At 41.6% G+C, this 27,250-nt stretch overlaps 2 protein-coding genes across 6 annotated transcripts in view; one reads left to right on the top strand and one right to left on the bottom strand.

Annotated features, from left to right (window-relative positions):
- Window positions 1-911: 911 nt before the first annotated feature.
- Window positions 912-24,855, bottom strand: CEP57L1 (centrosomal protein 57 like 1). Of its 5 annotated transcripts, XM_033005711.2 has the most exons (13): window positions 24,764-24,811; window positions 19,189-19,296; window positions 17,434-17,505; window positions 11,783-11,927; window positions 9,877-10,056; window positions 9,165-9,286; window positions 8,640-8,756; window positions 8,271-8,348; window positions 6,412-6,510; window positions 5,684-5,761; window positions 5,346-5,575; window positions 3,549-3,693; window positions 912-1,388 (listed from the first exon to the last, which is right to left on the bottom strand). In XM_033005711.2, exons 4-13 carry the CDS (start codon window positions 11,922-11,924, stop codon window positions 1,158-1,160), a joined length of 1,422 nt encoding a protein of 473 aa, XP_032861602.1. In that variant the 5' UTR covers window positions 11,925-11,927; window positions 17,434-17,505; window positions 19,189-19,296; window positions 24,764-24,811; the 3' UTR covers window positions 912-1,157. The 5 variants fall into 5 exon arrangements, with proteins under 5 accessions (XP_032861602.1, XP_032861600.1, XP_032861603.1 ...); XM_033005709.2 differs by lacking the exon at window positions 19,189-19,296 and having other exon boundaries at window positions 24,764-24,829; XM_033005712.2 differs by lacking the exon at window positions 19,189-19,296 and having other exon boundaries at window positions 24,800-24,819.
- A 239-nt stretch (window positions 24,856-25,094) lies between these two features.
- Window positions 25,095-27,250, top strand: part of SESN1 (sestrin 1) — an 83,787-nt gene continuing 81,631 nt past the window's right edge. The window contains exon 1 of the mRNA XM_042803245.1: window positions 25,095-25,805. Coding sequence (XP_042659179.1) covers window positions 25,524-25,805 — 282 coding nt within the window. The 5' untranslated portion in view covers window positions 25,095-25,523. The remainder of the gene's footprint in view (window positions 25,806-27,250) is intronic.

Here is a 27,250-nt window from a genome sequence, read left to right on the forward strand (position 1 = left end):
TCAAGGATTGTAACAGTTTATTCTAAATTTAAATTAATTGTCTGAAAATTTTCCTAATCCTTTCTCTTGAAGGGTGCCAGAGCAAAACTTACTGACCCAGAGACCCAACTTTCCGTTAGGACCATACATCATTACCAGCCTTTAATCAAAACCCTTGACAAGAGCACGCCTCCAATTTTTATTCATACCTGCAGAGGGGCTTGAGAAGACCACTACATTCTCTTTATACTGGAGATCTACAGCAGAACTTCACTGATAATCCCAAGGAAGCTATTTTTTTTCTGACATATGTGAACACCCAGGAGACTCAGTCAGTAATCTCGACAAGAATTTATCGCAACTAAATAACCAGTGTCAATTCGAAGCCACTGTTATGTCTTTTACCATATGTACATAGTGGGGGATGGAAAAGAGCAGACTTGCCATTAGCATAAAGACCCATCGTGCGTTTGTACGAGTACACAGACTCCACAACATGTGCTGGTACACAGCTCAAAGTCTCCTCTATAACTGCCGAATTATTTCATACTGTGGTAGAAGCGGGTTCTGTTGATGAGAAGACAAGCACCCAAGCTGTTGGTACTGGTCCCTTTCATGCACATATCAAGAACACTCTCATGTTATAATGGTTTAATCAACTCACGGGTTGTGCTTCCATCTGTCCCTAATACTAAGACTGTCATTAAAGCTTACAGAGTAATAATATTAATAATAATGAAAAAGTATATAAATAAGAGACAATACCTCTTCTTCTGCCTCTGTTGCAATGATCTGAATCTTCAGTTATTAGAGAAAAGGAAAACCACTGTTTTTATTTGAACAGAAGCACTAGCCCAAGTTACTCTGGAAAAGTAAACTCTTAAGTATCTCCTTGGCAGCAGGGGAAACAGAGCATCAAAGATCACATACTATTTTAAGTGTAAAAAAGGTATACAATTTTTATTTGGCAAGTTAATAAGCAAGCATTTCATTAATCCAAAACCCCACTTTATTACAAGTCAGTGTAGTTGAATTATAGCTACCCTATATGAAAGTTAATTCTGAGGTGAACAAACTGACCTACTAAACAGTTTTTATTTTTTTTTTAAGAGGTATTTTGTGAAATTAAAAATCTACTAGCTGTCAGACAACTTCAAAAACTTCTAACACAGTAAGCTTCAGAAGTATTGTTCCCACATGATATCATCTTTTTTCAGTGTTGACTGAAGTTTCTGCACATTTTTTAGCAGCTGAAGAGAGCTTCTGCTTTTCTGTCCAGGACAAGATTTAGACATACTTTCCATTACAGTGAGTGCAATCTCTTTTGCTTCCATTTGGTCACCACACTTCAGTTTGACATGAGCTGCCCCTTGCTTCATTTTCTGAGTTTTTCTCTTTAATTTCTGCACCTAGGAAGGAAGATTACTAATTAGAATGTTACATACTCAGAAGACCTACAGCTGTAAACTTAGACTTCTACAGATACTCCAAAGTAAAGATGTATAAGGGGCATTAAAAAAAAAAGTTGAAATCTACTAATCTTGTACAGAGTTATCTCCCTGTAACAGAAAGCACTACAGACAACTGACCTCACCCACACAGAAAGCGTTACAGAAAACTGACCTCACCCACACTCAATAGGTTGTTGAACCCCACCACTCCCTAAGGTAAAAATGATTGCTTGAGAGAGACAGAGTATCATCTGTTACCAATTTATATTTACAAGAGTCTTTTTCCATTTCAGATTGTACTACTCCAACAACAACAACAAAAAAACAAAAAACAAACAACAAACCTGTAAAATGTATACTGTTTATTATCAGTTACTGTATCTAAGCAGTTTACTTTGAAGCCTCATAACAGAATTAGAAAATAGAATCAATAGAGTTGATTGCTAAAGAATGGGGTTTTTAAATGTCAAGTAATAAGTCTTAACTTGCACTTGGGATGAAAAGGTCACTCCTAAAGATAAAATAAAATCAGGCTGGAAGCATTCTATATGCCAATTTAGGCTTTAAGTCCATTTCTAAAAATAATTAACTTTAATTGCATTCTAGAACATATTATTAACTGTGAAACACAGAGATGACTACAGCATTTTCGGTGTGACAGGTTGTAAAAGCAGAAATATGCATCAGATATTAAGATTGGTCTGTACAAAATAGAAATGTCTGTGTGCAAAAGCACGAGAAAAAAAACGATATAGGCCAAGGGTTACAGGAGTGGCCTGTACTGATAACCAGGGCATGATGGACAGTAATCAAACTGACAAACACAAAGAATGTGCTATTTACATCATCACCCTAAGGCGTGTGCTCTGATAAGGCTGTACCAGAGCACAGATGACTTGTCAGTAGATCTACACCCTGATAATAGGCAAGGATGACAACAAGGTTGCACCACATTGTCAGTGTTATTCCTCTTCTCATCATCCCAAAATGAAGGCAGACTGTAGCCATAAAGATACGCAAAAGGAAGAAACAAAGGTGCAGTTGTTGTCCATTGTCTCAGGTTCCTGGAGAATGAAGTCAGCAAGATTCTGAGGCAAGGAACAGTACTGTAATTGTTGTCTCCTCAAGAATATAAGAGATTTATCCAAATAACAGTTGACGTTGCCAAGAGAGGCCGTGAGGACTCAACAGTTATGTCCTTTGTCGACATTGCTAATGTGCAACCCTGACAAGACTACTTTGACATCAGCACCTTTGTGCTTGCAATTACTTGGATAATAAAAGGTTTGAGTGAATAAAATCTATCAAAGAATGAACATGAATAAAATTGGTCAGATTTAAATTAACCATCATCTCCCCCTTCCATAAGGTCTCAAACTGAGTTTTGTTTCCTGTATAAGTGAAGTTCTTAAGTGGGTCGATTTATCCTGGAACATAAGATGGAAGAACAGAAAACTATCAGACATAACTATGGATTCATTTTTTATCATATGTTCCAAATGGAATTGGTACAAAGGAGTTAAGCTGTTCATCTACTGAAGAGTGATTTTATATGGGCATGTATGAAAAGCTGTTATCTACGGCTCTAAAACAAATACTGACAGAATGTGTACAGGTTAGGGGTTAAACAAAACTGAAAGGCTTGTCTGGCTATGACTTTGGAGAAGTTATGGTCAACAGACTATTTGGTTAATGAAAACCTTCAATATTTCAGTATTATAAATGACATTTAATCTCGTCTATACAGGAATTATAGCTTCTTTCTCATTCCCCAGAGGGACGGGACACAAAGGAATGAAATCTCAACAGATTGTCTTAACACAGTGAGCAGAAGCAACAGACTGAGCAACCCAGATTCATATTGCAGAACTGCCACAGGGCAGGGAGTTTTCACACCAGCATCCATACCTAGCTGCCAGTTGTAAGCACTTTTTCTTGATCAAAAGAAGCAATTGGAGGTACAAGAACACAAGCTAGCAGCCTAATTATGATCACCCATACTGGAAGATCCCGGCTTAAGCATTCCAGTGACATTCTAGTTAATGACAACAGGAGGCAGAGTTGTGGCAGCTTTCAACTAGAGTGTTACTAGCTAGAGAGTTTACATGTTATTCTTACAGTAGACTGATGCTTTTTCAGCTTGGATATTTGTTCTCCTTTAATCTCTATTTGTTTTACAAGGGATTTCAGTTCCCGTTCCAGATCTTCACGAACTTTGGAGTCTTGAGTCTCTTGTATTTGCTTCAGAAGTTCTTGATGCTCACTATTAAAGACAAGAATGGCACACTAAGTATTCATGATAATAGTCTGTAGGATTTCTTCCAGTACTTTCAGTGTATTACAGGAGTTGCTAGCTGTTTTGTCCAGAATACAGCAATTTAGCATTATTGACCCCCTCACACAATACAAATTAATCTCGAGTATATTCACACTAGAAAAGGAAAAGTTTTTCCAGTGGGTCTGATTTTTTCATCCCAAATTTGTAGCTGATGTGCAACTTATTCATCCCCCTGCCACAGTCAAAATAACTACATGTGTAATAGTGTGCAAAAGGAGATTCTGAAAAGTGAGCAGCAGCTAGGCAGCATGGTATTTTTAATTCCTGCCCAATTTAGTGCAGACTTTGAAATCTTAGTGTAATACAGAAAATCATTGTTTAAACCAGAACATTTATAGTTTTTCTGACATATAATTCAAATTAAAATATTCTACTCAAAAAGATTTGCACTGGGTGTGATGGTTAATCATATTAACCATCTTAACTAAAAGAAATTGTGTAGATCAAACTTGATCCCTAGATATCTGTACTATTCAAAAACAGAGACCCTCTCTTAGATAAATAATCTCATTAGAAAAGTCATGGCTTCTTTTCTAACTTCTGAGTAACTGCTGCTCTTTGACAGTTCAGTTGAAGAAACTGGTTGTTGCTATTAAAAAAAAAAAAAAAGGCTGTCCTTGAATTGCCATGAGTAAGCCAAAGGTTTTTGAAGAAGAGATTGGTTGCCAGTTTAAATTTTTGACACATCAGGGATTTCAAACCAGTGTCAACATCCTAACTGGTTTAACCAACACATCCTCCTCTGTTCAAACCACAGCTCATCATGTTGACATGTCTACTATGACCAGCTACATAGCTTTGGCCCACAATTCTACAAGCTTGCATTAATTGGAAGATGCCTAAGAACATAACAAGCTGTAATCCACATTTACTTGCATGGCTAGAAAGACACATACACTCCCATCTAATGTGTTAGCTTCTTCCACACCCTGCCCATTTTCTGGCAGGAGACTGTCCCTCTTTCTCAACTCCCTTACAGGACTGGCGAGTTCTCCTGATATCAAAAAGGAAAAGGTATGAAACACCAGACTGCCACAGCACAAACAGCTATCAGATGTGCATGTATGGAGTGAACACAGAAAGAGAGAGTACAGAGGAACAGGCTAGATGCTGTGACAGGACTATTCCTGCCACAGCTGTACTAACTTATTTTACCACCCAGAGTGACTGCATGCTGCAGGCCTACTCAACATTACCACCACCTTTGCAGCCTTCTCCAGGAGAACATTCTTGGTCTACTCTGTAGATCTTAGAGTATGTTTAAAATTTCTAAAAAGCACAGGCCTGAAAGATTTCCCATTTGCTGCAGCTGTTACTTCAGTAGGAACTCAGTTAAGTATAGGATGTGGAAGCAGAAAAACCCAGCTGAAGAGCATATTGCTCGCTCACAAGATCAGTTAAACACCAGAAATAATTTTTTGAATGAGAAAAATCCTACCAGACAGGCCTGCTCAGGCCCTTCTGTCAACAAGTAGTCCTACACTTAAACCAGGCTGGTTTGACTATAGCACACCTATAGCTTCAGAGGGCTACCACTGAAGACACTTTTACCCATGACACCAGGGATGAGTACTCACAAGCTCATTTGGTCCAGCTCATCTTGTATGGCCAACAGAAGGTCCGAAAGACTTCTGGTGGTGGTAGGTGATGCGGAACAAGAGGATACATATTTTGAAAGTGCACTGTGTCCTGAAATCCCAGACGTAGCTCCTCCTTGGCTTCGTGATGAAATACGTGGATTGCGGTGCTTCATAATATACAACACACTTTGTATATTTGCACTAACAGAATGGCTGGAGCTGACAGACTTAAAGCAGAATTATTAAATGGTTTACAGAAGTGATTAACAATTACAGTAAAGAGATTCATTCAAACTGTAGATGCGAAGTTAACAAGAACATTTGATTTCACTCACTTTCCCAGCCACAAAAGGTAGTTCACCAGCCTTTACATGTAATTGTGAAAGATGTGTTTTCTTCATCGTAGGATTTCTCTGCCATAAAATAGACAGAAAAAGTAAGACAAGAACAAGCAGTGAAACGCATGCGTTTCCGTCTGGTTTAAAAAAAATAATTTCCCTACTGTATGCGGAAGGAGTAGGACTTTCCAACCAGTGAGAGAAGTAAATTTTATCCCTGGTGCATTAAGCAGAATGTTTGACAATTAGGTTGACACTGAAGAAATTGAACATTACTTACTTAAGTTTGCAAAACCTCAGTTGTAAAATTTTGACTGACCTGTAACATGTGTTGCAAAACGAATTCTCTTGATGCCAGCAATCCCCCCAAAACACACCCTCTTAAGATGCCTAGTTAAAATTGCTTTAGAAACTAATTTTGCCAGATACATTGAAAGGCAGCTAAGAAAGGACATGGGGGGATGGCAGTAAGCCTGTAACAGAGGTTACTGTCATGCTGGTAAGGGAAAGTTTTCCAGTGAGGTGCTACCAGCCCCAGCACCATTTTAATTACAAAAGGGAAAAAAAAAAAAAAAGGTATTCAGCACTGTTCATCACTTTGGAAATGGAGTAAAGTGCAGCAGACAAATCAAGTGCCTCTTACATCACTGTTTTTCACAAATTCCAATCTCTGTGCGTGTTAGATGCTATCAGCAACAGTATGCTAATAAAAACTTTCATGTTACCTTCTTAGTTTTTTTCTTCTTCCTGTTTTGCTTTTTATGTTCATTTTGAGATGTTACTGAAGACATCAAAATTCTGTTTATCTGAAATCCTGTTTGAAGCTGTGGGAATAAGCAAAAATGAAAACAACCATTTAATGTAATATTAGAAGTATGAAATCACATAGTTTAATTAATTCCCTCTTTCATGCATGGATGAGAACCAATTAAGGGCATTATTAACTGTCCTGCTTGGAAGGCATAAACTACACTTAAAAACTGAACAGATTACTAGGATGGCAAGATATCAGGCAGATCTTGCAGCTCTGTCTTAGAAGTTCTCATTTTCATATTCAGCTGCAGCAGCTGTATTTTTCCACTGTGACAACCAGCAACTGAGATAAGCCAATCCTGCCACATGCTGGGGATCTGATCATAAAATCCAAAGAATATGAACATTTGGACCTTAAAATGTGGGGGCAGAGAGAACTGAGCCTGTCTGTGTAACATTGAGGTCAAACCTGCTGGACAATCCTCAGATTGCTCAGTAGTTCAAAGTTGATATAAAGGCCCATGATAAACAGGGTAATAGCCATTCCCAATTAAACACAGGACAAGGACTTTGTTTTGGCAGGTGTAACAGTTCTGGCTAAATAATGCTGGAGGTCCATCACAAAAGTGAGATTATTCTGGCTTTTCTGTCATGAAAAGGAAGTGAACTACCCCACCCCTGCGTTTCCCAACCCAGATCCAACAGACCAAAATTGATCCTGCAGTGAACAAAGATGGTACTAATACTATTTTAGGACTCAGTCTACTACACCTAAGTCCTTTTTTGAGCAAATGTTTATGATACTGCTAAGGTCAGACCATCTGCTCTGGGAAAGTCATTCTTACTATGTTTCTCAGAAGATAAAATCTCCATACTAGGCTGCCTGCTCTGCAGCAGCAAGCAGTTTAAGCAAGAAACCCAAAAATCTGCAAGTTTTTAACTGTGTCATTCTGCTGGAATTCTGGTGGTCAGATATCTGGGCTACAATCTGCATGTTATTTCAAGCTTCCTGGACTGATGAAAGCTCATCATTCTCAGATGAGGTATAAAAACTGACAGTAGTGATGAATTAATTTAAGCTGTCAGCTTCATTTATGGCTAGGTTCTTTCAATATTATTCTTCACCTTTGCATCCCCCCACCCTGCCCCAAGGGAATGCCACCACAACTGCTCTCTTTCAAAATGTCTGCTACTTCTCAGTGAAGTGAGGTTTGGAATACCTGAAGCTACTCTGCCCCTTTAACAAGAAGTTTATTTGATTTTTCTCTCTTTTGGCAAATACTCCTCTCTCAGATGGATGGTGGCCCAACAAATTGGCTATGGCTTCACAGAATAATGACTTATTCAAGTTCTCAATGAACAATGTAACAGTATCACCGATTAAAGACTTTCCCAAGTCTAGTCCAGTACATCAGATTTCAGCAGATCTTAACAAAAAGAGGAAAACAAACGGAATAACCAACCTTACTTGAGTTATAAGGTTTCTTATATGACCACTTTCTAGTTACTGTTAGTTAAGGTTATCTGATTTAATTGCAGATCCTCTGGAAATTCATTCTTTACCCAGATCACTTATATCAGCTTTGAGGCTGATGAACTGCACCATTAATACAAAACCAAGTAGAATCTTCCTTGACTGAGATCTGCAACACACCTGGCAAGCTTTCTACTATGTAGTTTATAACTGGTTTAGGTAGTATTCCAAGAGTTCTTTCTGGGTAATAAACACGTGGAGTTTAAATGTAATTAAAAAAAAAGGGGTATTTTCAACAGAGAGATTAGCTTCCTTCAGTAATGAAAAATATGATAAAATAAAACCTTTCCAGTCTACCTGAGCAGTTTTGTCTTGTATTAGCTTATGCTGGTGCTCTTCTTTACGAAGATTTTCTTCTAAGTGTTTGATCTTGTCCTGAATTTGAAAACAAGAATGATTAGTCACACTTCAGTTTGACATGCTGAATCAGAAGTCTGAAGTGGCTTGCAATTGTAATCTGGGATAAAAGAGGACCATAGGAATTTTTAAAGCCAAGACTGAAAAAAAGACTCATGCAAACGAAGCCAAGGTGGCAGTCAGTCAGATATGCTTTACGATCTTAGCATTAACAGAGGAAACTTTTGCAAAACTTAGTACTATTAACAGTATGCCACACAAATTATAGCAAATGAACAACTTTCAGACTGTAGTTTCATTCGTGCTTACTTCTGCAATCCTACGAGTAGCAGTAAGTTTAAGACACTCTTTTTCTAGCATTTTGAGATTTTCAAGTTTTGCATGCAGTTGCAACCGGTTCTGATCTTCCTCTTTCTGAAGCTGGGCCTGGAAAAAAGTAAGAAAGAATGGAGTTGGCAGCTGACTGAAATCGTTTCAGACAGCAGAAAACCAAACACACTATAGTAAAGGTGTTTAACTTGTTTAAATTTAGTATTTTTTAAATTGCAAAGTGATGAAAAATACCAGGAAGATAAAGAAGACTTAAGTTTCCAGCAGCTTTTTTGTCTACTAAATGTGCAAGTATTAGCATGGTTCTGCTCATTAAGAGTTCCACCTAGGGAGTCTTTTCATACAATTTGTTGTCATCAGTCAGTTAGACAATAAATTTCTTCCGTTTCCAACCACCCTGAGAAGAACCGAGGAAGAATGATAGCCATAAAAAAGTTCTGATCTTATGCATTTCTATACTTTTTAACTATATCAATATTTTGTCAGTACGCTAAGAGGCTTCACCTGTTGTTCTAAAACCATTTTCTTTTCCAGTTCTGCACTGGAAACCATTTCCCTCATGTAATCCAGCTGTTTCTCCAGCAGGGAGCAGCGAGACTGTGCTGCATTTAACTGCATACTTATATCTATAGAGAGAAACAAAGACATTAAGTACAGCAATAGGAGCTACACATTTAGCCAGTCTGTCACCTCTATGGAGGAATTCTCTATCTTGTAAACATGCAAGAGAATTTTGTTAGTCTGAACAAGTCATGTGGTTAAAATACATTTTATATATAAGACATGAGAATCAAAATGTTTTTCCAGAGCTAGTCCCTAATATGAATTCCAAATCTGTGAGCACTGTGGTTACTTTGATATATATCAGCAGATATCTAAACAGAATCTGCTTTCTTCCCTTCTAACTTCACTCAAGTTAGCAGTGTTATACACGTAGCAGCTGCTTGCTTATTGTAGGAGTTAAACATACCACCTGAAATCTGCTCATTCTTTAAAATAGCTTTATGGATTATGCAATACTTGGTTAATATATGTAAAAACAAGATCTCAATTTGATTCACAATTATCAGGCTCCTGCTCCTCCCCAGTTCTGAAGCAAAAGAGAAAGGGGGGGGGGGGGTGCATTAAATAGCAGTTTGTCAAAATAAACAAACACTCCCTGGATTATGCAGTGTTGGAGTTGCTGTGGCTACACCTTATCACTCAAGAGAAATACCTTTCCTCTGTTGCATCAGTTCTTGATGTGCTATGTCCTTTTTGTAGGATACGTGTTCCAAGGCCTTCTTATACTGAGAAGCTGCTATGGAGAGGCTGCACAGATTGTCTTCAGCCAGTGACTTCTCCAACTCTAGACGGCGGATCTTTTCCTGAAGAGTTTTCAGGGCTGCCACCACAGCTAGCACACAATGCAACAGTTACACCTTAAATAACAGGTCATATTACTATTATTATTATTTCTACAAAACACTTCAAACAGCAAAACACTACCTACATTTTCTTCCTAGGATCACCCCTAAAATTAATTATATTCCCCAGCAGTACACTAACACACGCAGAATATATCTGGGAGAAAATGGACATGTTTACTTGCAGAACTGAGGTATAAAGCACAGGTCCTGTGAGCAAAACTATTTTCGCTCCACAGGGTAGCAAGCACAAAGAAAACGTGGCAAACTGAATATTACAAATCCTGGGACTTCTGTTTACACAGAAGCAGGGAACACAGTTACCCAAATTAGGTCACAAGTTTTGGGTGTAATGCAACTGGTGTGGGCAGATTAAAAAAACCCAACGGACTCAGGACTGGAGGGGAATCAGATACGAAAGGACATTCTAGTGGAGGATGCATTTTAAAAACTTTATTGTTTCAAAAGGTAATTCAAGGTCTAGTTTCTTGTATTTGATGATTCTTTAAACCATAGAAATAAGCCTGCAAGATTTTGCTTTTAGCCTCAAATCAGTATGTGTCAAAATTATGCAAAAAAAAAGTTTCAATTTCAGCTACAATAAAAAGCCTACTAGCTCTCCAAAAGGTATACACACCTGTAAAAGTTTAAGACATGTTGCTTAACAAGTCAAGTTTCTTTCCTGACATTTTATAAGTCTTGATAGTTTCCCTACACCAATTCCCTCAGTAAAGAAATACCCATCAAATATTTCTAGCTCCATAACAACTCTCATCAGCTTATCATAGCCCCACTAGAATACAATTTTAAAGAGGGGGAAAAAAAAAAAAAAAAAAAAAAAAGAAGGCAAAAAGCAGAGACCAGAGAGCAGAAAGATGAAGTGGGACCCCTTCTTCCATCTTTCTATTGACATGCCAAACATTTCCTTACTAAAACACTTAGCTACATAACATTAAACTGAATATTTTAATCCAAAAAGCACAAACTCTGTATGACAAAAGATTACTACAGAAGTCACAGATTCTTCAATTGAAGAATACGTAGAATACATATAAAACATACACAGGCTATGTCTGTGCAATATTGCAAAGTTGCCCATGATCGTAAATCCAAGGATGATATCACAGAGCTCTGCAGATATGCTAAGCTGACAAGCATTTGCTCTGTGAGCTCCAGAGAGTAATCACCCACTAAAGCACACAACCACCATAGTGGGTCCCTATTTCATACAGACAAAATTTCATGGTGCTAACTTTCCTGAGAGTCTGTGTTATTCAAAAGTTCTCCCAAGGAATCATGCCACACAAAAAACCTTAGATGTGATTTTAAGACAGAGAGAGTCAAACAGCACTACACAAAGCCAATTTCAAGTCAGTGTACCATACTGATTTTTTTTTCCTGCATTTAAAGTCATGTACTGCTTCTGCTGAGTTTGAAGCATTCTCCTTTGCTTTTAGAGGAAGTCTGACAATTTTAAGTTAAACAATTTTCAAAGCCAAAGTTTATAAGGATGTTAGAAGACTTGCAGCAGTTTCCATTCCAGACATATGACTTCAGGGAGACTACTGCCTCAAGACACATATACATCCTGTCCCAATGTCAGTCTGATAATCACAGCAAGTCATTGAACTGAGTAAAACATAACAGGGAGTTTGCTCAAGAGATTTCACAGGGAACAATTAAAAAGACCACTTTAAGGACTCATTTTGGCTTTACCTTGGTTATTGGGGGTAGAAAGCCTGTCACCACCAACAGCTGTCAACTTCTTTGATTCTATATAAGCAAAGGCTGCAGGAAGCATCTTATCTGGTGGCTGAAGAAAGCTTCCTATGAAACTGTTCTTTGATTCAGAATCCATAGCCTGTAAGAAGAGAGGTATTTAATGCTATTAGCTCTTTAATGGACTATGTAACAGTTTTCAAAGTATGTCACTGGGCTGTCCCTGGCTCTGTTTACATCAAACCAGATCATGTGCATCAAGATAATAATTAAACCCCCCGCAAGCACCCCTCAGATGAATCCTGTATTTTAATGCCATTCCAAAACAATGCCCTTCCTAACACTAAATATAGCTCTCTTCGACCACCCAAAATTTTCTAAGATTTGACTTGGTGCTTTCTAATAACTTACGCTGATTTTTGTCCTCTTAAAAGCCAAGGATTTACAATATTTTCTATTATCTATTTTATAGACTTCAGTGTCTGCCTCTCAGTGCTCCCTGCAGAGCAAGCATTCCAAGTTTTACGGCCTGTTTTCATCTGCAGCCTCCTTAGTGATCTACTGCCTTTTTACATATGGCTTTATTACATAATAAAGACACAGTTCTCCACATTTAGTGTTGAGATAACAGAAGGGTATTTAATATGCAATATCCCCAGCATTCTCCCCATTATGAAGCTTATGTATTAAGTCCTGTTTCTCCATTCCCTTTCTGCCCCACCCCTTCACGTTATTTTATCAGAAACACATTTGAAGACAGCTTACACCCTCTCAGATAGTGATTTTCCTTGATAACCAAGACATGGACAGTGAAACTTGCAGAAAGTGCTTTGGTCTGATACAACCTCTAGGAAGTTAAAGCAAGTTTTAAATCGCAGTACTTAGCAAAGCAGTACCAAACATTTCACTTGATACAGTGTAAGAAATGAAGAGTATATACAGCTTCAGCTGATAGAAAAATATCTTATTTGAAGCTTCAGTGATATAACAATTATGGTATTGCTTGAGTTTAAAATACAAGGTATGCAACTGGTACAGGCTTCCCTCTTGGGCAAGGCTATTTACTGACAGGAGTTCCCAAGTAAGTTACCCAAAGGAGGTATCTAGTAACAGGAGGAAGAAACCCGAACCAAGACTGGAGGATGCTGATCAAGCACGCCCCAGGAAAAGCCATTCATACCAGGTGGGCAGGGAAGAAAGTCCTCAATAATGGAAAAAGTTTCCAGGAACAGCTCTACCAGCACTGTTTCAGAGGCCGCATAAAACACAGAAATCATCATCCATCCACACCACCTCTTCGAGATATGCACTGAATCAAAGGTACACAGAAACACTTCCTTCCTCCTCCAAGCTGTCATCATGGAGACATCGCTATGACCATTTCTTTGCCAGGGCTTGCTTGACTTGGGGCCTCCCGGACACCGCTGGTTTTGTGTGCCAGCACCCCCAGGGCGGATATCACAGGTCAGGGCAGCCCCGCTGGCACCAGCACGGCCCCCCAGACCTGCAAGAAGGGGGCCGCCCAGGCCAACCTTGCACCACAGGCCTTCTCCGGAGAGTTCCCTGTGGGGCCCCACCGCCATCTTGCCCGAGCCCACGCCACAAGCTCTCGGAACTGGGTCAGCAGCAGCAGGCAGACAGGCGCGCCGCCATCTCTGGCGAGAGGTCCCACCTCGTGACCCTGACAGATTTATGGCCACAAAAGACATTTAGGGGCCCCCCAGCTCCTTCCCCGAGGAGCAGAAAACACCGCGCAGGGACACCTGACTGATTCTAACTGCCAGCCAGGCCAGCCAGGCGTATCGGCCATTTCCAACAGCACAAGGGGCAATGGCTGTGATGGGCATGAAGCAGTGAGAAGCTGATGTCTCAATATATGGATGAGAGAGTCCTGTGGCCACAGGCAAGGGCCAGGGCCAAGACAGGAGAGGAAATGAGCCTGGCATGGCATAGTGTACTAGTACACTATTCCACAAAATAGTAAATAAGCAAGACTTATCAATTTTCCCATCGCTTCTCAACCTCTACATGTTGGTGATAAAAAAGACTAACAAAGTCCACAAAAACACACATATGCACAGGCAACAAGTTCCTACCACTGCTATGAACGACGGAAGGCAACTTTGGAAACTCCTGGGGAAGAAGGTGGTTTTTGCTTATGCCATCTAACCTTTCATCAGTCAGTGTAAGTGGAGACTTGTTTTTCCAATGTCCTCTGGTAGAAGATGGCTCCCTCGCATGCCTGCAGCTGCTATGCACCCATTAGTTTCCTTATTACTGTCACATAAACAAGTTCTGCCGTTTCCAAGGAGATGGGTTTGTGGACAGTTGTAAGGAGGGCGGTGATCCGAAGCAAATAATGAATAAGAGAGGGAGAGAATAAAACACCAGAAAACCTGTGCAGACCCACAGTTTTGCCAGCACAGCAGAGGGTAATATGCACCCTGGGGGAGCTCCCCAAGATACTCTTAAGAGCAGAGGCTCTCACACAGAAGGTGTGAGGGAATACAACAGTGCATGACCGAGACACCTATGTTTGCAGAAGCGCTGCTGTGGACATAGTTACGGATGCCTTGCTTCGCCACAGCTTCCTCAGACACTGAGACTGTGTGAAGTAGGCGGAGGGAACAGTTGCTATAGTGCTTGGAGGCTCTGCCTATGGAATTACTCCAGTAGAGGTGCTCTGGTGTAAGCAAGTCTTTTAACATCTTAGCAGGTAAATTCAGTTTATAATAACGATCCTGCACAAAAGCAATCCCTCTAACACCACAGACCTCAGGCAAGGACATATGGGCCAGGAAAAGGACCACGGAAAGGACCAGGTCACTCTACACCAGCAAGACATCAAACATCCTGACCACTTTCAGTGCACTAGGGCAAGAAATGTATGAGGAAATAATTAAGTAGCTTGATGTATGTTTGGACATCACTGTCCTACCATCAACTTTTTCCCCCACAAGTATTTAAGTCTCTGTAAAACCATCACAGGCAGGTTTGCTTTTTAAAACGTGTTACATGTCCCACAACCGTTGCAAGCTTAACCTACTGCTCTTTAATTCCATGCTACCCTGGATGTTGGTACACAGCCCTAGAGGGGTGCTTTAAGGCAGATATTGCAACCTGAATGGCAATGTTTGTACTACTGTAACTCCATGAGGCTTAGTGGGATTTAGCACTTGAACGACGCTTGTTAAAGCAGCCAAAATACTGTTGTTTAGACAAGCTTTTGGTTGAAGAAATTAGTGCACTCCTTCAAGTTTGAGGAACAGCCAAGGAAGAAGTATGTGTATTAAATGGAGGCTGACAAAATACCCTGGTTATAGGCAGAGGGGAGAAAGAAGGAAGAAATGCCCCGCTCCCACCCAGCAGCCTGCACCACTGCGAGGAGTGGGGTGAAGCACTTGCGTTGTGCAGGTTGCATCTGGAGTCAGTGCCAGCCCTTGGGGTTTTTTTAACCAGAACTGACCTAGCCTGCATTGGTGGATGCAGTGGTGATGGTCAGATGCCCGGTATTATTTCTCACAGAAAACCACAAAGTAGTCAGTTCATACATAACCTGCATCAAGTCTTGGGACAATTTAGTGCTGTCTATGGGCCTGCTGTTAACTGTCAGCCTGGCCTAGCGACCGATAACGTCTCTAAGCCTGAGGCAGGAGGCTCCTGGAGCGCAGTGCCACATGGTTGCAACCCTGTGCACAGTGCATGGTGCCAGACATAGCAAATTAGCTCTGTGACAGCACTGCACTAACGCAATGACACTGCCTACCTCTCACCTTGCTGCAGCCTGTGTGCTCACCCTTTGGGTGCGAGGATGAGCAGAGCCAGGCCCTTCAGCAGGACCGCTTCTGCCTGTTGGCTCACCATCACATGCAGGCTGGGAGAGAGCTGGCACAGAGGCTGTTGGGGAGCAATCCCACCCTTGGGTCCATACCTGTTTATGTGACCTTCATGCCTCAGAGGAGAGCAAGCAAGCTGGAGTTTGGTCCCTTAAGACAAACACAGAACTTCCCATTTCATCATGGTCATGTAAGTAACAATGTGATCTACCTTTACACTATTTATATTTATTTTTGCCGAATGTGGTCTGCATTGAGTGCCAGAGTACTGGATTGGGCTGCCATAAAAATCAATTGAAATTTTAATTACTGCTGCCTCGCACAAGTAAGCATGCCAATAGTAGGGAGTTATCAAACACCACTAAAATCCTAAATATCACAGAAAGACCATTTATGACTTCCTCATCCTCCTCCATCCTGTTCCTCCCCTTCATTGCTAGCGACATCATTAAAAAAGTTTTTAAAAAATTTCTTTTGAAGTTAGAAGTCCAAAAATGTTTTGCCACACATACAATTATGTCCCATATTGTAAAGCAGCATGTGGAAAAGCTTTTTCCAAATGTGAACTATAGCAGATTCAGGGAATAATGCTTGCTTAACAGTTTCCCAAAAGATATACACTAAGGGAACAATGTGGTAATGTAAATGTTGCTTCCACTAAGTTTTCCAATGTTTGTTTTCTTGCAGAGATTCTGATTCACTCAAATCACTGTGAGGGCAACCTTTTAGAACCAAAGAAAAGAGGTGCTGTCAGAACACCTTCAAAGAAGAAAAAGAAAAAACAGATCAAAGCATTTTTCAGACAGAAATACAAAGATAACTATCTTCTGACCTGACCTACTGGGCATGCACGATTTATAGTGGTTTTTTTAGTAACTAAAAGCAAAGCCTCGGATGAATCAAGGAATGATTCACTGTTTATCTGACATATTATAAGAGAAATTTGAAAGAATTTCCCCAACACAGGCTATACCAAGAAACTCCCAGAATGCTGGCTGCCACCCTGTCTATTTGAGCCAAGCCTTGCTGGTGAAAGGTTATGTGAGAGGCCATTTTTGTGACACAATCCAAATTGGTCTATTTTTTCCCCCCTTTCATTTTCCTTTGAGAACCATGGAAAAGCTTGGTCAGCTATACTAGCTGTGCTGCAATGCTCTTTCAGTCTTATTCCCGACAGACAAAGAACAGCCCTTCCACTGACCAAAAGAAATAAATAATGTTGTAGCAAACTGCATTGTTGTTTTGGGAACACCCAGTCTCTAGCATCCTGACACAACTGCTTTAATCAGCCTGAAGCATATGACCTTGCTCAGGATGTATCTAAGTAACTGGTACTCATGTGCCTTCTTTAATCTAAGCGGGTTAGAAATAAAATGGTGTCAGCTGCAAAACTAACAGGAAGTGAAACCTCACTGAATCAATAAGGCATTTCAACATGTTAAGTTCTGTCGAGTCCCACTTTAAATGAGCTTAGAACAAATGACTAAAATTTGTTAGAGAAATTAAGGAACTTGGGAGTTCTCTGAAACACTGACACTGCCAAATCCATGGGAGTTAGTTTGTTGTACAAACTGCGAGATGCAAACTGACCATCTCAGAACTGGATATATAAAGGCTAAGTGCCCAGTTTCTTCTTTGATAATACTGTATAGCAAAACCTATTAATTCCTGAATTGCAAGTCTTATGCAGAACTTACATACAATCATTTTTTTTCAGTCTCGGAAGGAAAAAAAATTACATTCTGTGTTTTCTCATGACACTGTATGTACTGTGAAGTATGATAAAACCTGGTATTTTAATGAAAAACCTACCTGCTAAGCCTTATATTTCATTGTGTCACACCTTCTAAGCATTCATACTGATATTTCTCTAGTTCCTGTTTGCTAGAGATAAGACAGTGAACAAATAAAAGAGAAAGAAATACAATGGAATTAGTTACACAAGTATTTTGGGAACAAGGCAAAGAAATAACCAGGTGGGAAAAACCAGAGATTTTTAAAAGGCAATTTTTTTAGGAATAGGTCCTAACCTGACAGTGTAGCAAGTCAGTTTGGGTCATGTCATTAAGAGTTTTGCTGTTTTCTTCAATGAGCGTAGCAGATCCAATTCCTCATTAAACTGGGCCTTCATTAATAGGTGCATGATAAAATCATATTCAGTACTTTGTGGGGAAATCAACTTGGTGCAAACTGCTTTAACCAGATGATAACTGAATTGAGCATTCAGAGGAGCAAGACTGCAAATTCCTATCTAGTAACAATTGCTAAGCCAGCATGAAAGCATCTGGCTTGGACTATAGTGTTATCAAAATAATTACATTTCTAAGTCTTTAATCAGTCAAAAGTAATTAAATATAACCTTTTTGTAATAAACATCAAACACAAAACCAAATACTATAAATGGTCACTAATATATTTCCACACTTCTCTCCTAGTTCTGTTCCTCTCATCTCCTTTCATCCACCCTCATGTTATAGTTGCTTTTTCTCCCTCATCTCCTCTCTTTAACTGTATTTACACCATTGTATAGCTTTCTTCCTTGCTCTTCTCCCGTTGGTATTCTTTTTCTCCCTCTCCCTCTTTTAGCATAAAAAGTTAGGGTTTTTTTCAAAGTGAAGAGAGACATTTTTTCCCACCCGAGAATAACTACCAAAGTTCTTCCCTTGATACTTAGGATCCAGTTCCAACAGATGCTGTTTGCTCTTAGTACACTGGCTGATGTAGAAGTTGAAGGTGTTCTCCTCAGCACTCTACGTGAAGAATGTAAAAACTTACTTTTTCTCCCCACTTATTATCTGATGATGATGCCATCACACTGTCTTCCATATGTAGTTTGCTTAGCTTGGTCACCTCACTCTCAAAAATCTGGTTTTGGTCATTAAATTGGAGGCAGCTCTCATAGTTTTCTAGAGAGCAAAGCAGAATACGTGTGTGCCAAGAGACTGGAAGGCAGAAGGAAATTACTGGCGCTGGCTGTTGACCCTTGATTAAAAAGAGGAAGACTTTGCTTTTGTGGAAAGGGAAGGTTTTCAAGGGCAACTGTCTCCCATATAGAAGACTGTGAATCTGTGCACAGGCAGAATAATTAGAGATTAGAAGGGCAAGTGCAGAAAGGAAAAGACATATTAGGGTAGGGTGGGGCAAATGTGAGAGTGGGTTGACATGACAATCATAGTGAAGAAATATAATGAGGTGGGGGATAGTTATTGCAGGTACTGACTCATTCACAATAAATGCTTTTACTGCATGATAATTTTCACCTTTTATGTCTCAAATATTTAATAGGATCATTGAAAGATGGTTCTGAACGTTGCAGCTTGCCCTCTAGGCAGATAAAATCCACAGATTGTGTCCCCACCGTTGTCTTGGAATTTATTTTCAAAGTAAACTTCTGTTTTTACTAATACTTTTTCAGAGAAATTGTCAATCTCTTCATCCAACATCCTTTAACCTAGCATGAAGATGGAGTAGGAGGTAGATTTTTAGCCAGATAATTAGAAGACCATGACATGGACAGGCAGAGAAACACAGAGAGGGTAATTGTTCATAGGATTTGTCTTCTCTTACCTACTACCACCCCTACATTTTTTTTTTCTCCACATATTCTTGTGCTGCTGCTAACTAGGCATCTGGCAGGGAACAAGAACGCCATTCTGCATTTGTATATCAAGCGACCTAATAAAAAGAAAGAAAAAAAAAAAAAAAAAAACCAAACCCCAAACCTAATAAGGAAAATATAAGTTTCACTCCTGGCAAGAAATTATTCAAAAGTCATCTTTTGTCAGCAACAGTTATCTTTAAAGATGCAGAAAAACTGCAAGCAGACCTGAGTCAGAACAACTCCTCAATCTTATTTTGGACACTTACTTTCTGGAAGAGCATTTTAAAATAATATCATCTGTTTACATGACTCAGAATATTCATAGCAACTCCAACACATCCACATTGTGTATCCCAACCAGGCACAATATCCTAAGTACCAATGCCAAATAATTTGTATATTATACAGTATAATCAGTACTCAAAAATGCAAAAATGGTCTATCACTACTTCTGCCCTGAGTTGTCTGGGAAAACTTAAAACATTAAACATTCAAAGCTATGCTACAGAATACTTGTTTCATGCAATCTGTGTATTTAAACTTGCATGACTTCAGAGATGCTGAAAAAATCCGAGGAAGCTGCTACAATGTTAAATATATAAAACTAACTTCAATTGATTGTAAATTATTTAAGAGACATCTCTTCCCTAATAACTAGATATACAGTTTCTGACTGCAAGGTAATCTAGTGGATCTCTAGGGACTTGACTTAAATTCTTGCTATTCTGCGTGACCTTAATAAATCACAGAGGGATGGGACTGATGTTCCAGGATAGGTAAGCCTTCCAGTAAAAGAAGTGCAGGTATATGGCCAAAACAAGCAGCGTGCTCTCTGAGGAGCTAACAGAAGCTGTGTGCTGGGAAACTCTATGGACATACACATGTGAAGTCCCACCATGGTGCTTGGCACCTTTGTGCTCTCAGGACTCTGAATTTGGAGTCCTCTTATGGCAGTGAGTGCCAAAATCTGTTCTTTAAAACAATGAATAAAGAGCCCCTGTCAGTTCTCTGGTCTGTGACTTCATTTCATGTAGCTGCTGGCCACAGCATTTTTCTTTGTTATTACAGGAAAACACCAAGGTCTGTGTTAACGGCCTGCCAAAGGTGTTTAAAAGTCCTGTTGGGCTGTAAGTAGATAAAAAATTCCCAATAAGCAATGTTCATTTTCTTTTAAAGTGTAGCTGGAGGAAACAGTGTCCATCTTCTCTATGCTGTTAACCGGTGGTTAGAGCATTGGCAAGGAAGTGGGAGTTCCGGGGGAGCATTCATGCCGCATCCCTGACCACCATGCTAGACTGGCAGGAGGAAGAGCAGGAAGGAAACACGGAGTCACCACCTTTTCATTTGAAGTTATGACCCTGTTCAGAAAGGCGTGTAAGACTCTAGGACAAGGAGAAGGCAGCTGAGGCAAAAGACAGAGTAAACAATGATGTGTCTCTCTCATCTAGTTTAATCGGCAAAAGAGAGTCCTGGGTTTTATTTTTTTGTAGCAAATAGATCCTGAATAAAAAACAGGACTGGCTTGGGAATGGCTACCAGAAACCAGGAGTAGGTGCCCTGTGTCTCCTTCCTTCTAGTTCATACCAGGGCCACACATTTCCTTCCCTTTCCAGCAGGGACACAACTTCAACAGGTGAGGTGATGAATGCTTCCCTTCCATTTCACAGTCCTTCTGAGCACCTGGGACACTCTCCTGGGAGTTACAAGAATTTGATGTAAATCCCTGTGAGTTAAAAGCCGATTCTCTCACCACTGGGTTGCTGCACTGAAGGTGAGCACTCTACCAAATATGGCCAGGCACTGAAGCTGTGGCTATAACAGAAGAACCTGACTTGTTGGGCTCGGAGAGGTTCCTCTCAGCTGGACCTCTCCTGGAGCTGTTCTACCTACTTCCTAGACCACAAGCGGGCACAAAGCAGAGAGACGTGCCAAGATGCCCAGCTTAGGGCAATTCTGGACATTTCTATCCAGAAAAAGACTCAGAGAGTTCAGGTGACTGCTCAGTGGAGTTTTTCGGATCTGAATTTTTAGTCTACCCATACATTTTTCCATGGTCTAGCCCTTAGTCTTTCAGGCTACACTTATACAGTTAAATGGAGTACAGTCAGAGAGTGAGCGCAGTACAGCAGGACTTCAAGCAGCCTGTAGTTCTGGTACATCATAGCCCAGCTCTTCTCAAAGCAACTCACCCGTCAGCATAAAACTACTCCATAGTCTTTCTGTGAGAAATATTTGGTCTCCTAAGAAGAAGCCAGTGGCTAACTTACACATCCCTGCTGCATTTGTGACCCCTAAGGAGGCAGGGTGGCAGAGTTTGGTGCAAATGTACACATGCAATCCACAGTAGGCCAGAACACATTAGATGTACAAACATGTGCTCAGAAGTAAAACAAGGCCACATTTTCTCTCACATCTTACACTGTAGCTTGCTTGATCATTGAGGCCAGTCTGATTGGATGATACATGAGTCTGGGCTTGACACCAAGACTGGGCCTGGGTGCTAAGACAGTAGAGGAGTAACCTCTGTCTTTCTGGTGTCTCTCTGCAAAACAAGTCACAGAACTTTGCTTCCTCAGAGCGCTGCTGTGAAGAAAAAGCATTAAATGCTGTAGAGTGCCCAATTGTTCCAGCAACATGCCAAAACCCGTATCTAAAAGGGAAGGGTAAACTTTGAGAAGAGAGCAATCCCATCCTAGGTATTTACTAGTTGGGCTGAAATAAGCCTCAATAAAACCAGGTGTAAACAAAAGTGGTTGAAGGAATCTAATTTAAAAAGCAGTTCCTTCTAAGTTGCACAAGTTTTATTGTGTTATTGCTAGTTTTTCAGTAATCAGCTAAGTGTATTCTGCAGCAAAGTGCTCTATTGTGACATACAGAAACTGGAAAACACTTTAAAAAGTAAATCTAATATAACTTAGATCTTACATTTTAGAAAGGACATGAATACAACTACTATATATTGTATTTGCAAAAAGTAATTCAGCTGTTGGATATCATTTGCATATGGCTACAGAAGTGCTTATCTGGTTAGAAAAAGAGGGAAGTTGATATATCATTAAGGAAGGAAATACTGAGGTTTAAAACGGCCACAAATTTGTTTTTCTTCAGCTTATCATTTCAAAAACTCAAATGCTGTAATTCTGGATGAGTTGCCAGATTGTTTCCTTCATAATTCTGCCTTTCTCTTATCCATTCTTCAGGGATCAAAAGCATATTAACTTCAGTCAGTGAACACTCAAATGAAACAAATACATTCCCCCAACTTCTGTCTCTGATTAATTCCACCGGTAGCCTTTGACCTTGATTTCCACAATGTCTTGCAGTACATAAAGAAGCTTGACGTGGTATCGGAAAGCTGCAGAGATTTGGTTTGGAAAAAATAAAGCCACCTTCATCTCCATTACCAAAGTACTACATTAAAATCTATAAAACAAAGGGCTGAAATCTGAAGTTTAGGCCTTGGAGCCAGTTTCACAATCTGTTTCCTGTAGCCAGTTCATTTGCAGCCAGTGGAAAAAAACAACTTCTAAAAGATAAAAGGCAGTGCTGTGACTTTCAATCAATCTTAGCGTTCGGTGTGGGAGTATAGCCATACCAAAGTCTAAAACCAATGCTTTAGTTCTGATTCTGGTTCACTTTATTGATCTCAGATGTATGTAGCCACTGTCAGAGACATCCAGCAAGTGCAAACTTATTGTGGGAAAAATGAGATCTATTCAACTTCTGAAGATCAAAATTTAGATAGAAATAAAGCAAGTAGGTGTGACATGCCTATTCACAGGAAAACTGGGAGACCATGACGAGTGACGACAGAATGGGATGGGAAACTGAAGTGGTAGCTAATGTAAAAAGAAAAAAAAAAAAAAAAAAAGAAAACATAAAAGGCACTGGAAGAATTATTTTCTTTGAACACATCAGTTATGATGGGTGGAGGCCTTGAGTGCTTAGAGAAGTCAAGACTCACATTTATTACAGGTAGTGATTACTTCAGTAGATATATTGTTCACAAGGGTGCCAAAGGCCTAGAGGAAGCAGCTGCAAGCTGCACAAAGCAGTCCAGGCCTGTCCACGCTGCCAAACAATAGCAACACAGACTCCTTGTAGAAAGGATTTTATGGGAGATTGGTCTTCCTTGAAAGGTACAGGTAATGATAGAATGACACTTATTTTGCAAGCTTCAGAGAAACCATGCCAGAAAACAAAAGGAATGTCAGATGAAGAAACCAGATTCTTTACAAATAAAAGAGCTGTTGATGGCTGGTGTGGCTGAGCCAGCCCAAGCTCTGTTCCTGGACTCAAAAACAGTTTGTGTCTTTCTGTGGTATACGAGTAACTTTTTCTGCATTTCACTTCAGTTTGGAGGTATGAATTTTAGAGTGGGAAGTGTGTACATGAGAAACATAAAATACATATGCAAGTCCCTACAGGTCCAATGTCCTGTTTCTAATTTTCTTACAAGTGTTCTTCTGCCTTTTAGTATACTCAAAATTGTAGTTTTGTGATTGCTTTAATGTGACAGCTGCAAATGGGTGGTTCTGCCCTTGTTTCCCTCTCCTCTTCTCTGCCAAGAGGTAAATTAGATCAAGGAACTGACTTGGCTGAAAATTAACTTTATCAAAAAAGCACATTTTTTCCCTGCAGGAAAAGCAAGGGAAACAGCAATACCAGCCCATTTGGTGAGAGATTAATCACGGAATGGTTGAGGTTGGAAGGGACCTCTGGAGGCCATCCGGTCCAACCCCCTGCTCAAGCAGAACCAGCTACAGATGGTCACCCGGGACCATGACCAAATGGCTTTTGAGGATCTCCAAGGATGGAGACTGGGCAACCTCGGCCAGTGCCTGGTCACACTCACAGTGCACAAGTGCTTCCCAATGTTCAGAGGGAACCTCCAGTGTTTCACATTGTGCCCACTGCCTCTGGTCCTGTCACCAGGCACCACTGAGAAGATCCTGGCTCCCTCATCTTTGCACATTACCTTCAAGTATTTATATATATACATGGATAAGATCCTCCTGAAGCCTTCCCTTCTGCAGGCTCATCAGCCCTATTTAGCATAATTTGGATTAAAAAAACTTGGATTAATTTGGATAAGAAGTCTGTGGAACTGCTGCCCATTTGAATACTCTAGGGATATCCTCCCCCCTTTCATTTCAAGCGTTGAAGGCTCTGTACTCCACTTGCATCGATTGATTTTCCTCCCTGCTGATGTGTTTACTCACGCTACCTCAAAGGTTTCTCTAGAAGCGTGTCTCTGGCAAGGCTCTGCAGTTGCTTAAAACACGTGTGCGCTTCGTTTTTTTTTTTGCCAATACAAATTTCTGAAGCAAACCCGCCGCCGGGATCGCTTTATTCCTGGCTGCTGCCAGCCACCTGCTTTCGATAACCTGCTGCTGCTGCTGCGGCGGAACACCACAGAGAAGAAAAGAAGAAAAAAAAAACAAAAAAAACCCAAAAAAACCAAAACAAAACCAACCACAAACAAAACACCAAAACCCCCTACCCAAACTGACAAAAAACCCCAACATCACCGAAACGGACCTCTGTGCAGAAACGGGAGCGACCGCTGCTGCTTACCCTTCCGCGGCGGCCTGCGGCAGCCAGCAGAGCCGAGAGGCGGAAGCGGCGCGCCGCGCTGCCTGCCGGGACATGTAGTCCTCCTGCATGGACGCAGCGCCGCCCTTCGGCCCGGACTACACATCCCAAGGCTCCCTCCAGGAGCTGCCGCTCCCCGCCGCGATTGGGCCGGCGGCAGCCAGTGCTGAAAGGCGATTGGCTGACGGGCGCGCCCGTCATGGAGGAGGCGGGGTGTGTGTGTGTGTGTGTGTGTCCCCGCGTTGGGCGGGGTTAGCTCCTGCCCATCCCTGTCCCCCCTCCCCGCGGGTGAAGGGTTCGTCGGGGGTTTGTGGTGGGTCGGCCCCGACGGGGAGGGCTGCTGAGGGCGCCGCTCCGGAGAGGCAGAGCCGGAGCCGTCCCCTTCCCTCCATGCCTGGGGTGGGGAGGAGGAGCTGCCGGCGCCGCGGGGTGGTGGCCGCCCCGCTCCCCGCCGGGAGAGGCGAAGCCCCAGCGGCGTTGCTCGCTCGGCCGCCCCGGCGTCGGTGGGCGGCGGTTGGTGGGGGCGCCCGCCGGGGCTGAGGGAGCTCCCGCCCGCCCTGCCCCCCATGCGGCGCAGGCAGCGGTCTCTCCGCTCGCCGCCGCGCTTGTCGTCTTTGTGGGCGGGTTGGCGGCTGCCAGGAGCCCGCCATGGGGCGGCCGTGCCGGGGCTGCTGAGGCGGCGGTGCGGGAGCAGCCGGGCGGCCCCATGGAGGAGCGGGAAGGCGAGGTGCGCTGGGACGGGCTGTGCAGCCGCGACGCTGCCGCCCGCGCTGCCGCCTTGGACACCATCGGGCAGGCCGTTCTCCGCCGTAGCGAGACCATCGCTCCCGTGGCGGCCGTGCCGCCCACCCGGGCCGCCGACGGGCTCCTGGCTCCCGCCGCCCGCGACGGGCTGAGCGAGGTGCTGGCCCGCCTGCTACTGCTCTCCAAGCGCTGCCCCTTCCCCGACGTGAGGGAGAAGAGCGAGGCGATCCTCAGCGGGGTGCAGGTAAGCAACGGCAGACCCCTCCTCCGCCGTGGGACGGGGCTCTCCCGCCCACGTCCCGCGCAGGGCACCCTCGGCTTTCGGCTGCGCACCCGGGTGGGCGTCTGAGCCGGGCCGGTCAGGTTTGTTTCGTGCAGTAATGCATGCTACACGTCGTGTGTAGCGTCGCACCCACCCCCCCAACCCCCCCCACCGCAAAGAAACATTTGGAAAAGCGTTATTAAAAGGCAGGGGGGAAAAGCGTTATTAAAAGGCAGGGGGAAAAAGCGGCAATGTTTCGAGCGCAATCCGGCGGGAGAGGATTTAGCCATGAATGGCTGGAAAGTAACTGATCCTTGAGGCATCCTGAAGAAAGTGCTAAAATGACAACTTTAATGCTTTGGTTTCGATCAGCATGACCAGGGCTGTGGTATTACCAGTTGGCTTTAATACAAAAGCAGGAAAGATTTTGGTATAAACATTCAGGGCTGCCAATTTAAAATATAAATCGGTATGGGACGTTTTGGGGCTTTTAAAAGCTGTGTGGGCATTAAAGTAGAGCCTCTCAAAATTCTCTTTTTGTTGTTCATTGGTAAATAGTTTCTGCGCTGGAATCGGTAAGATCCAAGCTATTTTTTTATATTTTATAGGCGGTCTAGCCAGTAGAGGATTACATTCGCTGACCTTTTATGCTAACAAAAATAAATGTTACTTTGTACTCTTCCACTGTTACAGTCTAATTATAGTTACTCGCAGTGCAATTCTCTTGCTCACGTAAAGTTTTTTTGTGCAGGTCTTGAAATTCTAATGCGGGGCTCATATCAATGGGTCCAGCAGCACTGCTAAAAATATTTCTAGCTGCAGAGTAGGAAAAGCAAATTTAAGTATCTTTTTTAATTACAAGTGAATACATATTGCTGTGCTTGGAGTTAGCTGCCTGATTCCCACTATTGTGCTTTTTCTCCCTGAACATTAACAGGTTTAATATAGGGGAATCTGTGGGGGGGAGGAAAGAAATACATAAACATTATCTATATAATAATAAAAAAATACACACATGTATGTATTATACATAAAACACTGTATATTGCAATGTATATAAAGATACACGTATATAAGTATTTTGAAGGAACCTGTATATAGATCCATTTTTGTTCTGTCCTACTTTGAAGTGGTTCAGAGAAATTCTGGGTTTGAATTATTAAAGCTCAGAGAGGCTCTGTTTATTCTGTTTGACTTCTTAATAGTGTGCAATGTGATAAATACAGTATAATTTATTTTATACAGGCTCTATGGGGCATTTTTCTCAAAGCAGATTTGTCTGTAGAAGCTATAAATACAACATATGGTCTATGTGAAAGGCTTGACACCCATATTGCTTTTCTTTAAAAACCCAAACCACAGAACAAACCAAAAAAACCTGGACTTGAAAATTAAGTTGACAACTTAATCAGGCACCTTTGCATCAG

The sequence above is a fragment of the Tyto alba genome, unplaced genomic scaffold (assembly GCF_018691265.1).
Source record: "Tyto alba isolate M040663 unplaced genomic scaffold, T.alba_DEE_v4.0 Super-Scaffold_40, whole genome shotgun sequence".
Classification (NCBI taxonomy): domain Eukaryota; kingdom Metazoa; phylum Chordata; class Aves; order Strigiformes; family Tytonidae; genus Tyto; species Tyto alba.

What these genes read in the sequence shown, in the direction of transcription:
- CEP57L1 (XM_033005714.2), bottom strand. Translation starts at nt 11,924, where the DNA reads ATGGATTCTGAATCAAAGAACAGTTTCATAGGAAGCTTTCTTCAGCCA. An exon ending in ACTGATGCAACAGAGGAAAG is followed by an intron (nt 9,287 to 9,876) that starts GTATTTCTCTTG and finishes TTCTCTCTATAG; the next exon opens with ATATAAGTATGCAGTTAAAT. An exon ending in GAGCTGGACCAAATGAGCTT is followed by an intron (nt 3,694 to 5,345) that starts GTGAGTACTCAT and finishes TGTCTTTAATAG; the next exon opens with TGAGCATCAAGAACTTCTGA.